Source organism: Schistocerca cancellata, chromosome 1 (assembly GCF_023864275.1).
Source record: "Schistocerca cancellata isolate TAMUIC-IGC-003103 chromosome 1, iqSchCanc2.1, whole genome shotgun sequence".
Classification (NCBI taxonomy): Eukaryota; Metazoa; Arthropoda; class Insecta; order Orthoptera; family Acrididae; genus Schistocerca; species Schistocerca cancellata.
The window spans coordinates 1,147,805,581-1,147,821,361 of NC_064626.1; the positions used below are offsets into that span (position 1 = coordinate 1,147,805,581).

The 15,781-nt window shown below is 39.5% G+C and overlaps 1 protein-coding gene across 1 annotated transcript in view; it reads left to right on the forward strand.

Moving 5' to 3' along the window:
* The window catches only part of LOC126093006 (cysteine and histidine-rich domain-containing protein morgana), a 70,893-nt gene extending 56,591 nt beyond the window's left edge, over window positions 1-14,302 (forward strand). Inside the window, exons 6-7 of the mRNA XM_049908691.1 lie at window positions 11,500-11,691; window positions 13,724-14,302. Coding sequence (XP_049764648.1) covers window positions 11,500-11,691; window positions 13,724-13,948 — 417 coding nt within the window. The 3' untranslated portion in view covers window positions 13,949-14,302. The remainder of the gene's footprint in view (window positions 1-11,499; window positions 11,692-13,723) is intronic.
* Window positions 14,303-15,781: the final 1,479 nt, after the last annotated feature.

Genomic DNA, 15,781 nt, shown 5'->3' on the forward strand with positions numbered 1-15,781 from the left:
TCACTGAGGCGATATGATAAGTGATGCGTAACTGTTCATACTGGAATGACTGCAGTGCAACACCAGTACATTTCTCTATCAATTGCCAGGTGCAACAAGGAGCACTGGATGCTCCCCACAAATGGTGTCATACGATATATGGGAGGGAAATTTCAAGTCATTCTTCGTGACTTAAAAAAAGGAAAAGCTACATATGTCTCTGTAGTAAGTTTCTCAGTAAAACTTTTGCTTTTCGCATAAAAAAATAAAAACCACTGTTTTGGGTTTCGCTCATGTTTCCTCATTCAATTTTGAGGGGACTATTTGATAAAAAATTGATTTTTTTCACATCATATAGTCTGACAAATCTCAGCATAATAATGAACTGGTTTTATTTTCAGTTATTGACCATGGTTATTGTGATACTTCATAGTAAAGTAAAACACTGCAAATATTTTGAAAAGTTTGCAGTGAAGAATGTAGTTCCCATCAAGTTTACATTCAGTGCATTTTATGGCATACATTGCTGCACACAAAATGTGGATAACACATCAAAATTCTTTTTAATAGTGGAAGGGGAGTGATACTTGTTGCCAGTCTCGCGAAAATGTGTGAGATCATTGGGGGTTTTCCGCAATGAGGTTGGCACTTATGAGGCTACTGCCGCCTGCTATATGAAGTGCGGAGCTGCTTCTTCGACTGTAGATACTAGTAGACCAGACAAATGGTACGGCAGCAGGGTTACATCGTGGGATCACATGACTGTTGGCAAAACATTGATTGAAGTTTAAGGCAGAACTTTGCCTTCTGATTCCTTTTCTGATATTTTCCAATGAATTTTCTGCTAACTTTACTATGTATCTTGTTTAAGCACAACTTTAGTCTGATTTAAGGTAGCTGTACTTGACAGGTAGCAGGCTGCTCGGCCCCCACCACCAATACACCATTGGGAGTTGTTCTGGCTGTGGCACTCTTGCTGCCACTGCCTCTTCCGCAGTGCTGCACTGCCTGAAGCCATGTGCCAGCCACCATTGTAATGAGAGATTTGGGTAACTTTCAGCTTCATGTGTCATACGATGTGTGATGAAAGTAGTTGAAAGAGAGCAGACTGTGTCTGCACACTCCTAGGAAACTTTCAAAAAGCGTCGGACATGGTATGGTTACAGGCATTCAGCCATTTGAATTCATGTGTTCCTTGACAAAATATTTTGAGATATGGACAAAGTGATGGAGTGAACTGCAGCTGCTCTGTGAATCAGTGAATGATCAGTGATTGGAATCTGCTAGAAGAAATTCACGAAAAGAGAATCGGACAAGTCACCTATATTGATGACTCTCGGGAAGAAGCAGCATCTCAGGAAAAGGGTCACAAAACTCGAGTCGTTTCAGGAAGATGTGATTCATTGTGAGATATACATGTATTACCTAAGGAAGGCATAGCCAACTCTCAGAAAGCCACATGCTACCCTTATAGAAGCAGAGATGTTTCAGAGTAGTAAATCATCTTTGCTATGAGTGATGATAGAGTTAGAATTCCACTATAAATGTCTTTATAGCCTCAAGTTATTAATAGAATGCCAAGATATCCCAACCAGTAGATGGCACTTTTTTTAAGTGTAAATTTTGATGATAACGTCTGGCTTGATGGAACATGGCTGAGTGCGGTACACAATTTTAAAAAAAAGGCTGGATAGGCGATACCAACACCAATAGTATGGCGACTGTGATTGGCAGAGAAAAAAAAAATACAATTTTAAAAAAGGCTAGATGGCAATACTGCCAGCAATAGTACGCCAGCTGTGATCAGCAGAGGAAAAACAATTATTGTAGCATATGATCGATATTCAAAAGACTTCATTTCTAATTGTCTGCTGTTATTAAGTTCAAACAAGACCTCTGACAGCCATGAAGAGATGAACCAAATACTTTTGTGAAATGGTTTGAGGACTCTGTGCTTCAGAACTAACCAAACACTGTATAACTATTATGGATAAGGTTCGATATCATTCGGTTATACAGGATAAGGCACCAAAGAAAGTAACAAAGAAAGAAAAAGACATTGTTTGCTGGCTTGAGAAACATGAGGCAGAGTTTGATAGTAGCTTGACAATAGCAGAAATGTTAGAACTCGGATGTCGCACCTGCACCGAGAAGTGTCGTGTGGCAAGACCTTTATTGCATCATGTCATATCACATATTGTATCATCTCAGTGTGAACCGCATCTAATAGTTTTCTTATCTTGTTTGCAGTGTGAGGCCGAGCATGCAGTGATTTAAAACATTATCATTTGTGAACCTTCTGCGGTGTTGATTCTTTATTGCGCAAAGCAGTGTATGAACATCTCACAGTAAACATTTGCACTGCATGCCGTGTTCATCCCAAAAGACAGTCCGTATGACTTTTCGAGTTGTCAGGATTTGCTTGGCTCTAGCCTTTGCTAAGGGCACACTGCGTCTCCATTCCATCAGTTGTCGTTTTGACTGGGGGACACAAGCGACACAAATCTCATCTCTGGTCACTGTCTTGGTTAGAAAATCACCATCTTTGTTGTAATTTATCTAAAAGTCAAGTGCACTGTCCAGATGCTGTTTTGTGTTGCTGTGTAAGAGGTTTTGATATCCAGCAAGCACGCAGTTTTCGAAAATTCAGTTTTTCAGAAACAGTTTTGTTAAATGGTGATCCTCAAATTTTTGGAAAGCTCTTAGAAAGACTGGGTGCTGTAAACTTACTGTTTTTCTTCATGAATTCTTCAATTTCACAAATCAGTTCTTCATTAACCAAACGTGGATGCCCATTTTGTTCATCACTATGCACTTGATCATGTCCATCATTGAACTGTCAGACTCACAAGCTTTGCAGATCTGTCAACAAACATTGCCCGTTTTAGTGGTTCTTTGCATTCAGAAAATTAATTACAAGTCTAATCTTACAAGGGGCAGGATTTTTAGGTAACTTTGCCATTCTGAACAAGCACTGTACAGCATAAACAACACATGGAGAACTCAGAATTGTGTCATCTCATTCTCTTTGTCTGATAGCATCTCCACGCTTGCACTGAATGATGATTGAACCACTACCATGGAAAGAAATAGAAATGGAATTTGTGTTCTGGATGTATTTTGTATTATACCTTGTATGTGCCCTGTAAAACTTAAGGCTGAAGTAACATAACATATTAACTAATCAGTGGACATGAATGAAAGTGCAGGAGCGTGTTACCAGAAGTCTCCCATTCATGCACAGAAAGCCGGATGTCACACGGCATCAGGTTAGCTTGGCTGTAGCACCAAATGGAGCTGGCCCCACAACATGAGACTGTTGAAGGAAAGGGAAAAAGACAGTATGTGTCAGTGAGCAGTTATTGTATGCTGTGGTGGTGTTCTTCATTACAACATGGCCTGGGGACAACATTCGGATTACTTTACATGGGGAAGAATAATAGGGAAACTGGAAGAAGTCAAAGTATGATGAGTGTACCCCTGGAGTTTGGTATTGCTCACAGCATTGTTTCATGAGGAGCGTTCTGAACCACAGGCATTGCTGTGCAAAGGGTAGGTGCTGATCGACCTTATTTAACTACAGCAGCACACACCACAGTATGCAACAGTCAAGAAGGGGTCCACTACAAACAGTGGGGGCAGTTGCAGATACATGTAACAGGACTGCAAGAAGTGGCATGGTGACTGTTTGGGGGTGATCTCTGTGCTTAACAACCAATACATTGTGTTCCATAGATGCCTGCACATAGGCAGCATCACTTGCGATGGTACCAAGAGCATAGGGACTGGACCAGTGAGGAGTGGGGCCGCGTAGTCTTATTGGATGAAAGCAGATTCAATCTCACTAGTGACTGTGGGTGTATCCTCATACAGTGAGAGATGGGAAGCAGAGTGCAGAGTGTGCATTGCCGTGTGTGGTGATGAGACCCCCTATTAAGAACCATGTCTCGCCTTTTGTAGTGTCCAGGGGACCATCATAAATCGTGGTGAGTTCAGTGTAATTATTGTCTTTGAATACAAGTGTCATTTGTGTTCATCTCATTACAAGTTCTTTAAGGTACCTCCTGTACTACACTGTAGCAACTCTTTCTATGTATAGTCCAAGTTGCATTAAGCTATGTTATTTGGCTGTGAGACATTATGTGAAAGTTACTTTTGTCTTTAAGTTTTGCACAACACTTTATTATTTAGTATTACATCCCTTCTGTGACACTTTCTTTAGTCTTCTCGTTTCTCAGCAAATAACTTCCTTTACCATCCTTTTGTACAGCTGTGTGTTGTATCTGCCTCCATTTATAATTACATCTACCATCCCAATATGTTACATGATCCATTTGTTTGTTTTCCTATATCTTACAGTAATTCCAACCACTCGTATCTCTCTTGCTCAAGGACCAACTCTTGGTTTTTTCTCTAGAAGTACAGGTCTCACTGCCGTATTTCAAGGCTTGTGTATTATAATTGTAAACTTTTTGTTTTGATCACATCAGAATTTTTATTTTGTTAAATAACACGACCTGTTTTTGTCATACGAAATAGGAAGAATGAAATTACTAAATAGACCATTTTAAGGCCAGCAGAAACACTATGGGATGTTGTTTCACTGTGAATATTGGCTCAGAATGTGAAAATCCAAAGAAGAAAATAAAAAAGTAAAGCACAAAGGAGTTAAAGGAAGTACAAGTCACTAGGATTCTGAGGTCGAAAGATACATCTAATGTCATTAAAAAGAAGGAGAACATGAATAGTGTCCTTGAATCTACATCTTGTTCCATGTAATTGTTTAACTTCTATTTTTGATTCTCTTGTCCTAGAATTCTGTGTTTTATACATCTTCAGATGTGCTCTTGGTTCTACTATATCACACCGATTGACAGGTTGGACATCATATAGCAACATAAATACTGTAAAAAAAGGGACGTGGTAGAAGTTCACATGTGATCGATGGAGATAATCCTCATCAGAGATAAAAATTAGCTATCAAACTGTATATCAAAGATAAAACATATCTATGGATTCTGCAGTCACTGTTCATATATCACTGAGCATCATGGCTTCTTCTTTTCAGTTGAAATTATCCCCATATTTATATATTTGGATGGCTTTTCTGTGTGTAGCCTTGGATAATAATTAGTTAGTTGTTGTGGATAAAATATTTTGTTTGGAAAACTTTATTTCGTGGTTTCCTGACTGAAGAGTGTGTTGTGCTGCCGCTGATTTTTCTGTTTTCCCGATTTAGGAAAGACCTTTATTTTTCTTCAGACAAGTATTCATATTTCTGTTTGTAGTTCTAATATAGATGTTACAATGTGTACACAGACTGTGTCATGTGTGAGAGCAAGTAATACGTTATATTAATCTTCTTTGATGGTTTAATCTTGGGAATTTTGACAGAAAATCTGTGTGTGATGCTGAAACCTCTCTTTTTAACATGAAAGGAAATTTGATGAGCTTCTCTATAATGCTCTCTTGCTTACTATCTGAACGCTTGACGAAATACGCCGCACTTATTCAGATATACTCATCTCCTGTATTAAGCCAGTGTGGCAAGGATCCCAGGCTGATGAATCAGGTGAACAATTTTTTTTAAGCTACCTTGTTCACCAGTGAATTACATTTTTTTTATAGGATTTTTCCAACAAATCTCTGACTAGTATCTGCTTTTTGTACAACTAGTTTCATGTTCTCATTGTAATTTAAGTCTCTGGATTGCTACTCCCAGATATCTTACAACTGTTACTGCTTCCAATGATGAGTTGATAGTAGTGTGTTACACAGCAGTTTCACCCTACATATTTGCACCAAAAGATTACCATTTGATGTTATCTCCTCAGGTAATCTCCAATCTGTTTCCTGACACATTCGATAAGTAAAAATATTTTCCTAAGTTTTTTTAGCATCCATTTAAGCACCTATATTTACTGATGATACAACAGTCTTATGGTAAGTGACTGTGTTTACTACAAGGACTGAATTGAAAAGTTCAGTTGCAGTCGTTACTAGCCTATCTACGAGGTGCATTCAAGTTCTAAGGCCTCCGATTTTTTTTCTCCGGACTGGAAAGAGATAAAAACATGCGCATTGTTTTAAAATGAGGCCGCGTTCATTGTCAATACGTCCCAGAGATGGCAGCACCGTACGGCAGATGGAATTTTACCGCCAACGGCGAGAATGAAAACTGTTTTAAATACTTAAAATGGCGACGTTTTCCTTACTTGAACAACGTGCAATCATTCGTTTTTTGAATTTGCGTGGTGTGAAACCAATTGAAATTCATCAACAGTTGAAGGAGACATGTGGTGATGGAGTTATGGATGTGTCGAAAGTGCGTTTGTGGGTGCGACAGTTTAATGAAGGCAGAACATCATGTGACAACAAACCGAAACAACCTCGGGCTCGCACAAGCCGGTCTGACGACATGATCGAGAAAGTGGAGAGAATTGTTTTGGGGAATCGCCGAATGACTGTTGAACAGATCGCCTCCAGAGTTGGCATTTCTGTGGGTTCTGTGCACACAATCCTGCATGACGACCTGAAAATGCGAAAAGTGTAATCCAGGTGGGTGCCACGAATGCTGACGGACGACCGACCACATGGCTGCCCGTGTGGCATGTTGCCAAGCAATGTTGACACGCAATGACAGCATGAATGGAACTTTCTTTTCATCGGTTGTGACAATGGATGAGACATGGATGCCATTTTTCAATCCAGAAACAAAGCGCCAGTCTGCTCAATGGAAGCACACAGATTCACCGCCACCAAAAAAATTTCGGGTAACTGCCAGTGCTGAAAAAATGATGGTGTCCATCTTCTGGGACAGCGAGGGCATAATCCTTACCCATTGTGTTCCAAAGGGCACTACTGTAACAGGTGCATCCTACGAAAATGTTTTGAAGAACACATTCCTTCCTGCACTGCAACAAAAACGTCCGGGAAGGGCTGCGCATGTGCTGTTTCACCAAGACAACGCACCCGCACATCGAGCTAACGTTACGCAACAGTTTCTTCGTGATAACTTTGAAGTGATTCCTCATGCTCCCTACTCACCTGACCTGGCTCCTAGTGACTTTTGGCTTTTTCCAACAATGAAAGACACTCTCCATGGCCGCACATTCACCAGCCGTGCTGCTATTGCCTCAGCAATTTTCCAGTGGTCAAAACAGACTCCTAAAGAAGCCTTCGCCGCTGCCATGGAATCATGGCGTCAGCGTTGTGAAAAATGTGTATGTGTGCAGGGCGATTACGTCGAGAAGTAACGCCAGTTTCATCGATTTCGGGTGAGTAGTCAGTTAGAAAAAAAATCGGAGGCCTTAGAACTTGAATGCACCTCGTAAAACCTCGCTTTCAGGGGTCAGTATTCAAAATACCTTCTAAAGGTAATTTTCAGAAAAGATGCTCAGAACAATTTTCCACAAATCTTTGTCCCTGGCAGACTTTTTAACCACTTCATTCTCTTATCCTGTAGCGAGCGAGCATGATCAGAAAATTTACCTGTAGTATTACCCAGCTTTTCCATGAAGCTGTCTGCTATGCAGATCCAGAACTGACTGGGTTAGTCAGTTTCGAAAGACGGAGGCAGACAAATGGATACAACCTTGAACAGGACCATGGCTAGTTACATACTGTGGTGTTCAAACCAACTGTTGAATTGAACACAGCTGTACTTAAGTTAATAGATATTTTACTGTTTTTATGGTGATAAATACCTCTCCTCTATTAACACCTGATGTATTCTTGCAAATTTTTCCAGTTGGCATTTAAGAGTTTCTTGTATTCAAACCCAGTTTCAGCTAGGTTTCTGTTTCCAGTGCCATTTGGACATAATTGGCATTAATAAGTGGGAATAATTATGCAATCCTACCACAGAGTCTCCTGCACTTGAAATAATACCACAAAATCATTATTGTCTCTTTATGATGTGTAAGGATTAATGATCTGTGTGAGTAATGTAACTATATTACTCATTTCTTAGGTTACAACAAGTAAACCATCATTGAGCCAGTAGAGAACTGTGCTGCCCAGATAACTGTTTCTGTTATGTAGTGCAAGCCTTACCTATTTGCCATTATCTTCAAGATTTGTAAAACCAACACAGCCCTCCATTCACTCTCTGGAGACAATGAACTGACCAAGTTACTCATAGTAGCAGGCACAGTGTTGTCAAGGATTTCGGAGGCACCAGACTTACCACAACTTTCACTGTAGGTGGAACTATCAAGATCCAGCCAAGGATAGCAGCATAAATACTGTTGACTGTGGCCAGTGTAGCTTTTAGCTGTTTCTAGGCAGCCACCAATTTATCTAGCATCCACACAAAAGCAACACAGTCCCTATCCTTTAACCACTATGCTGTTCTCTTTAATAATAAGAATGGCTGTACTGACCCAAGCCATCTGTGACTGACATGGGCATATAGCAATAAGAGGTTAAATTAAGTGAATGTAGCACTTCAGGTGAAGCAAAACTATACTGCTAAAATTTACGATCTAAAAAGAATGAAAGCAAAACAACTGCCACTTACGTTTTTTAGATTTTGGTAACACTGAAAACACTGAACATTTGCACAAAAATCAAAATGTGAACTGCTTTATAAGCACCAACAGTAACATGGACGATACCCCCCAGGCAGACTATCAGATATCAGAATAAGAATGCTGCTGAGATGATACAGGGAAATGTGTAAATAGGTGGGACGGGGGTGGGGGTGGGGGTGTGGTATGCGCTGCATCCTCTACAGGAGTCAAAAAATGATAAAATGAAAATTGTATTTTCTGAAAGCATGAAAGCATAGGCATTCAGTCATTGGGAGGCATATGGTTAAGTTGGTAATGGCACAGAGACGTTGTCAGAGTAGATAACTAACTGAGCAACCACCTGCACACTAATTCTCTATTATTTACTCTTGAACAGCATCCGGAGAACATGAACACCCATATCTTTCTGTGGGAGCTCTGATTTCCCATATTTTATAATGATGATCATGTTTCCCTATGTAGGTCAGTGTCAACAATATATTTTTGGATTCAGAGGAGAAAGTTGGTGATGGAAATTTTCATGAGAAGATCCTGCTACAACAAAAAGCACATTTGTTTTAATGATTTCCACCATAAATTCTTCATCATGCCCATGATACACACGCCCTTATTTCTCAATAATACAAGACATACTGCCCTTCTTTTAACTTTCTAAATGTACTCTGTTGATCCTATCTGGTAAGGATTCCACACTGCAAAGCAGTACTCCAAACGAGAACAGACAAGCATTGTGTGGGAAGTCTCTTTAGTAGATTGGTGAAGTGGCAAACCACCTGCATGTTAAGTCATGTTTTGGCATATGAAACATCAGTAGTAGGATCAACTTTTATAAACTGTTTGTAAGGTGGCTTGCAAAACAACACAGCACAGAGCACGAGCAATCATTTGGAAATCTGTTGGTGTTACTGGACCATTGTGCTAACAAAAGTGACACTTTTCAAAAAGAAATATTACTGGAAATGAAACATGGTTCATCATTTCGTATCAGAGAACAGACACTATAACATGGATTAGAAACACCCTAAATTTCCAGCCAAAAAGAAATTCAGGAGTCCAGCCAGTTCTAGGAAAGTGATGTCTACAGAGATTTTGACAAGCTAATTCTGAAACGTTACCTGGAAAAGGGGTCACCAGTAACCAGTGTATTTTATGCTGATGTGCTTTGCAAGAAGTTGAAGTATGCAATTTCAAATGACAGATTATAGAAAGGGATTCTTTTTTTCAATTACAGTGCACATCCACATACGAGGTGGAATCCAAAATTTTCAGGACTGGTGCTGCCATCTGGAAAGTAATAGTAGTAGATCTTTGCACCACTAGGTGGCAAGAGCTGCATATGTGATGAGTCAGTTACAGAGTGGCATTCAGCTGGGAGGACATGTTGCATGTCCACAGTGATTTCCTTAATACTTTGTGTTTGGCGTGTGGCGATTTTATGATGGATCCGCGAACAGAACAATGTGTCAGACCACATCTGATGATCCAACCTTTGTGTGATGGGTTATCACCGGCGATGAGAGCTGGATATACGGCTATGACCAAGAGACAAAGCAACAATCATTCCAGTGGAAGAGCCTGGGCCCTCCAAGACTCAAAAAAGCAAGACAATTGAAGAGCATGATCATCGTTTTCTTTGATACCAAGGGAATTGTGCACAAAGAATTCGTACCACCCAACCAAACAGTGAATTCCATGTACTGCTGTGATTTTTTGCAACGGCTCTGTGAAAACATGCCGTGATGATGGCCCAAACTTTGGCGTCAAGGGAACTGGCTGCTGTATCACGACAACGTGCCCTGTCACACGTCCTTGCTTACCAGGACCTTTTTGGTAAAAAACAACATGGCGGTTGTACCCCGCCGGCCGGAGTGGCCGTGCAGTTCTAGGCGCTACAGTCTGGAACCGAGCGACCGCTACGGTCGCAGGTTCGAATCCTGCCTCGGGCATGGATGTGTGTGATGTCCTTAGGTTAGTTAGGTTTAATTAGTTCTAAGTTCTAGGCGACTGATGACCTCAGAAGTTAAGTCGCATAATGCTCAGAGCCATTCTGGTTGTACCCCACCCACTGTACTCGCTAGATTTGGCACCGTGCGACTTAGCGCTATGCCCAAAAATGAAACTCAAGTTGAAAGGCCGTCGGTTTGACACTCTAGAGAGGATTCAAGAAGCATTGCTGGCGGTGATAAACACAGGATTTCCAGAAAACATTTGACCTGTGGCAGATGTGCTGGGACAGGTGTGTACGTGTGGATGGGAACTACTTCGAGGGTGATGGTAACTGTTAGTCCAAAGGTAAGATTTTCAACAGATGGCAACACCAGTCCCACAAATTTGGAATTGCTCCTCGTACTGAAATTTGCACTGTTCGTACTCTTCAGAATCCGGAATGCTTTGCTAGATCAAAACCGCGTGCCAGCTTGGATCTGGAACCTGGAACCATGCTTGTGATGGGCAGTGATCATATGGTAACAGCATTTCCTGCGAAAGGCGCAGTTTTTAGGTTGAGGTCTAATCTGTTAGAAATTTTAAAACAGTTCACGCACCACTGCAGAATGAAAGATTCATTCTGTCTTTAAAAGCTGCATTTTTAAGTATTGTAGCATCTTGTATACTGTTCTCATCTCGCTAGTTCAGATGACAGGAGGCAACAGTGACTACATGTCTGCCTGTGTGTGTGTGTGTGTGTGTGTGTGTGTGTGTGTGTGTGTGTGTGTGAAGAATTACTTCATCAGACAGCCTATAATATCTAATGGTCTTTTGGTGTACATGTCTACCCTTCAATGCCTCCTCAGTGTGGTGAGTAGCAACCTGTGCTATTTCATGCAGTTGTTATAGTTGTTGTCTGATAGTACATACAAATGTAAATAAAGTTACTGGAACCTCATGACAATGTGTACAATGATTACAAACATTTGTTTAGTGCTTGAGTATGAAGCTAAAGAGAATTACAGTTTACTTATGACAGTTTTATCTTTTTGTGTTACAGAAAAGCAACAACAAAAAAGTTAAATGTCGATATGACTGGCATCAAACTTCGAATTATGTTGTTGTATCCATATTTGCCAAGAAATATGATCCAAAGATGTCTACAGTAGAGCTAAATCCGATCCGTCTTAGAATACATTTGTATTTTCCAGAAGAAGATAATGCATTTGATTTAGATATTGAATTGAAAGGGGTGAGTGCATATTTTAAACTTAATTGTGTAAAAGTCCGTTATTACTTTGTATTATATTTGCTATTGGTTCAATATTTTTTGTTGTAGTGATTGTTGTTAACTGTTATTGAACACTAAAATAAGTCCCTAAGGTTTTCATTCAGTTAACACCGCAAAGCCCTTTTTTCCAGTTAACACTGCATATAATGGAAGTAGATGGTTAGATTTTTTATTCGTAGGAAACATGACGGCTCAGTCATTAAAGCCCATACTGCTTTTACTACATGAGTAGTATGCTTGTACAATATGAAATGATATACATCCATACTGATACTGTTCTGTGCATGTATGCTAGACAACTCTATAAAACGCTATCTGGAATCTATCCAAAAAGCCTAGCAGTTATTTAGATCGAAATTGATAACATGGGTTGTCATGCTAAGTTCCTACCCTCATTTAGTTAGCAGTGAACATGTGGTTTCAGTCTTTAATGAGTGACATTTTTACTGTAACACAAAAATAATAAAAATTTCAGCAAATAGTATCTTGGTATGAACTACACGCATCAAAAAAAGTTTTGCATCACCCTGGTTCCGACAACTCCTGAAGGTAGACGTTGACTGTGGATATTGTATCACAGACACAGTCCCTTTGACTGTTCAGAGGTGTCACTAAACCCGCCCAAAGATGTAAACAACCGTGCACGAGCAGTGCCTATTGGACGGAGGGGTCTTACAGAGGTGGGCATTATTCATTTCAATGACTGCTTCACAGCCCTATGCCTTGATTGCTTCACAGCCTGTGCCATCTGGATCCTTCCCAATAACACCAGCTTTTTTGAATGGTACTGGTGAAACTCCCCTGCAATATATCTTACATCCCCGTAATCTTCCTGGCATTAACCTTCATTAGTCATTGACCTTACCCATCTAGCCCCTTCCCTGTTCCCATTCCAGCACTGCACCACCCACTATTCCACCAATGCACCCGGTCTTTTTTACTTATCTCCTTTTCCACAATCCTTCCTGTCCCCTCCCACCCTCCGTCTAACCTCTTGACTGCACCTAGCTGCCCTACCCTCTTTCCACCTCGTCCCTGATCTGTTCCACTAACAGCACTTTACTGTCCCCTACACCTACCCTGCTATCCCTCCCACCCCCCCCCCCCCCACCCCAGCCCCCTCCTTACCCCCACCCGTTTGCCTCTCCCATCATGCGCTGCTGCTTGTAGTCTGGCTTCAACTGCCAGAGACTGATTAAATAATATTATATGCAGTCATATCAGCAACAAATTTGAATATCTTTGAAATTCCACAACCTCTTAAGAAAAACAAACGTGACAAATATGAACACACATAGATTTAACAGTGAAAAAAAAGTCATCTGAAGTATCAGTCCTTGTCGAAACTTCACATTGTGTGACCATAGAAGTTTGATTTCCGGTCAAATCTTGGGGTTTAAAACTTAAAACTAGGGGCTAGTGAAAATAATGCAGAATCAGCACAAACAATAGTGACAGTTTGCCACGCTTCACCAACTTAAATATCAACCACAATCAATGCAGAAACAATATGACAACTGTGAAACACTGAAGGACCATGTAGAACATCAATAATCTTAGCAGCGTCAACACTCATATTGTAGTGAATCTCTACACACAAATAGTTAAAATGTTTGACCTGCTTTATAGTTAATCACAGTTTTCGCCTTTACAGGATGTTCCTTTTAAAAGCCACTGATTTTGTCTTTTTTCTGAGTTCATCAAATTGTACTCTTCACATATATTATTCAATAAATATATTTCCCTTTGCTAGTCATCTTCATTCTTCGTGGGTAGTGTGGCGTCATATGCATATGAAAGGCAACTTAAGCAGAAGTTTCTGTTAATCTTAGTTCTCCATTGTTGCATCTTACTTGGAACTACTTAGAAACTACTGATTTGTCCATGCTTCATCATCATCATCTTAACTTCAAGCATTAGACCTCTTTTTGATGTGCCTGTTAATGGTATCCAACACTTGTCCGTGCTTTAACAAGGTAAATTAACATTTCAGGTGGTCAATGTGTCCAGGAGTTCTGTTAGTATGATGCCTACAAAATGTGAAATAAAGTTGTACAAAGGAGGCCCAGGATCTTGGTCAAAGCTCCATTTCCCATTGCCTGAAGATGTGGAAGATGATGGATCAGATACTGAAGTGAAAATGAAGCAAAATACATCCACCGTTGATAATGTGAACGTTGAAGGTGATGAAGATTTGGTAGATTTAAGCGACCTGTGAAGTGGATTTTTGTGTTACAAATGTTTTCTGACACGTTTTAATTTGGAATGAGTTCCTATTGATGTGTGTTAATTTATTACATCAGAATACATTGTGTGAAGTGTAACACAGCTATTAATCAGGCTGTGGCGAACGTGTCTTTTAAACATGTGTAGTGAGATCTCTTACAAAAACTTATTTTTGAATTTTTTATACTTGCATTTCTACTTTGATGAGCAATGTACAGGGTTTATTGCTTTCAATCTGTATTTATTTGTCAGTTAACATGTAAGGAACCACGTTTACTGCTCACAGGAAATCTGTTAAATGAATTTCTTCAGTATATGTAATGTTTAATAAAAACACACAAAAATATTTTATTGTTCGCTATACATACCTACAAAATAATAGCCTGGTACTTACTGCTACTTTAATTTCCCTATTTAAAGTTAAGGGAGAAAGCCAGACTGTGCTGATGGAGTTTTTGTAAAAAACATTGCACTCATTTTTTGGTAGTTTTGAGCCAGAGGTTCGAGTCCTCCCTCGGGCATGGGTGTGTGTGTGTGTTGTTCTTAGCATAATTTAGTTTAAGTAGTGTGTAAGTCTAGGGACCAGTAACCTCAGCAATTTGGTCCCTTAAGAATTCACACACATTTGAACATTATAATACTGCAAGCTCCACATTTAAATTGTTTACATGACTGGGTGCTGTTGTGTCATCTTCATCATCATCATTCATCCCCATTACAGTCGGAGGAAGGCAATGGCAAACCACCTCCGCTAGGACCTGGCCTAGTCTGGCGGTACGGGTCTCCCGCATTGGATTAGATTAGATTAGATTAATACTAGTTCCATGGATCATGAATACGATATTTCGTAATGATGTGGAATGAGTCAAATTTTCCAATACATGACATAATTAAGTTAATTTAACAACATACTTAAGTTAATATAACAACTTTTTCATTTTTTTGTGTTTTTTATTTTTATTTTTTTTATTTTTTTTAAATATATATTTTTTTAATTTATATCTAAAAATTCCTCTATGGAGTAGAAGGAGTTGTCCTTCAGAAATTCTTTTAATTTCTTCTTAAATACCTGTTGGTTATCTGTCAGACTTTTGATACTATTTGGTAAGTGACCAAAGACTTTAGTGCCAGTATAATTCACCCCTTTCTGTGCCAGTTAAATTTAATCTTGAATAGTGAAGATCATCCTTTCTCCTAGTATTGTAGTCATGCACACTGCTATTACTTTTGAATTGGGTTTGGTTGTTAATAACAAATTTCATAAGAGAGTATATATACTGAGAAGCTACTGTGAATATCCCTAGATCCTTAAATAAATGTCTGCAGGATGATCTTGGGTGGACTCCAGCTATTATTCTGATTACACGCATTTGTGCAATAAATACTTTATTCCTCAGTGATGAATTACCCCAAAATATGATGCCATATGAAAGCAACGAGTGAAAATAGGCGTAGTACGCTAATTTACTAAGATATTTATCACCAAAATTTGCAATGACCCTTATTGCATAAGTAGCTGAACTCAAACGTTTCAGCAGATCATCAATGTGTTTCTTCCAATTTAATCTCTCATCAATGGACACACCTAAAAATTTGGAATATTCTACCTTAGCTATATGCTTCTGATTAAGGTCTACATTTATTAATGGTGTCATACCATTCACTGTACGGAACTGTATGTACTGTGTCTTGTCAAAATTCAATGAGAGTCAATTTACAAGGAACCACTTAGTAGTTTTCTGAAAGACAGTATTGACAATTTCATCAGTTAATTCTTGTTTGTCAGGTGTGGTTACTATACTTGTATCATCAGCAAAGAGAACTA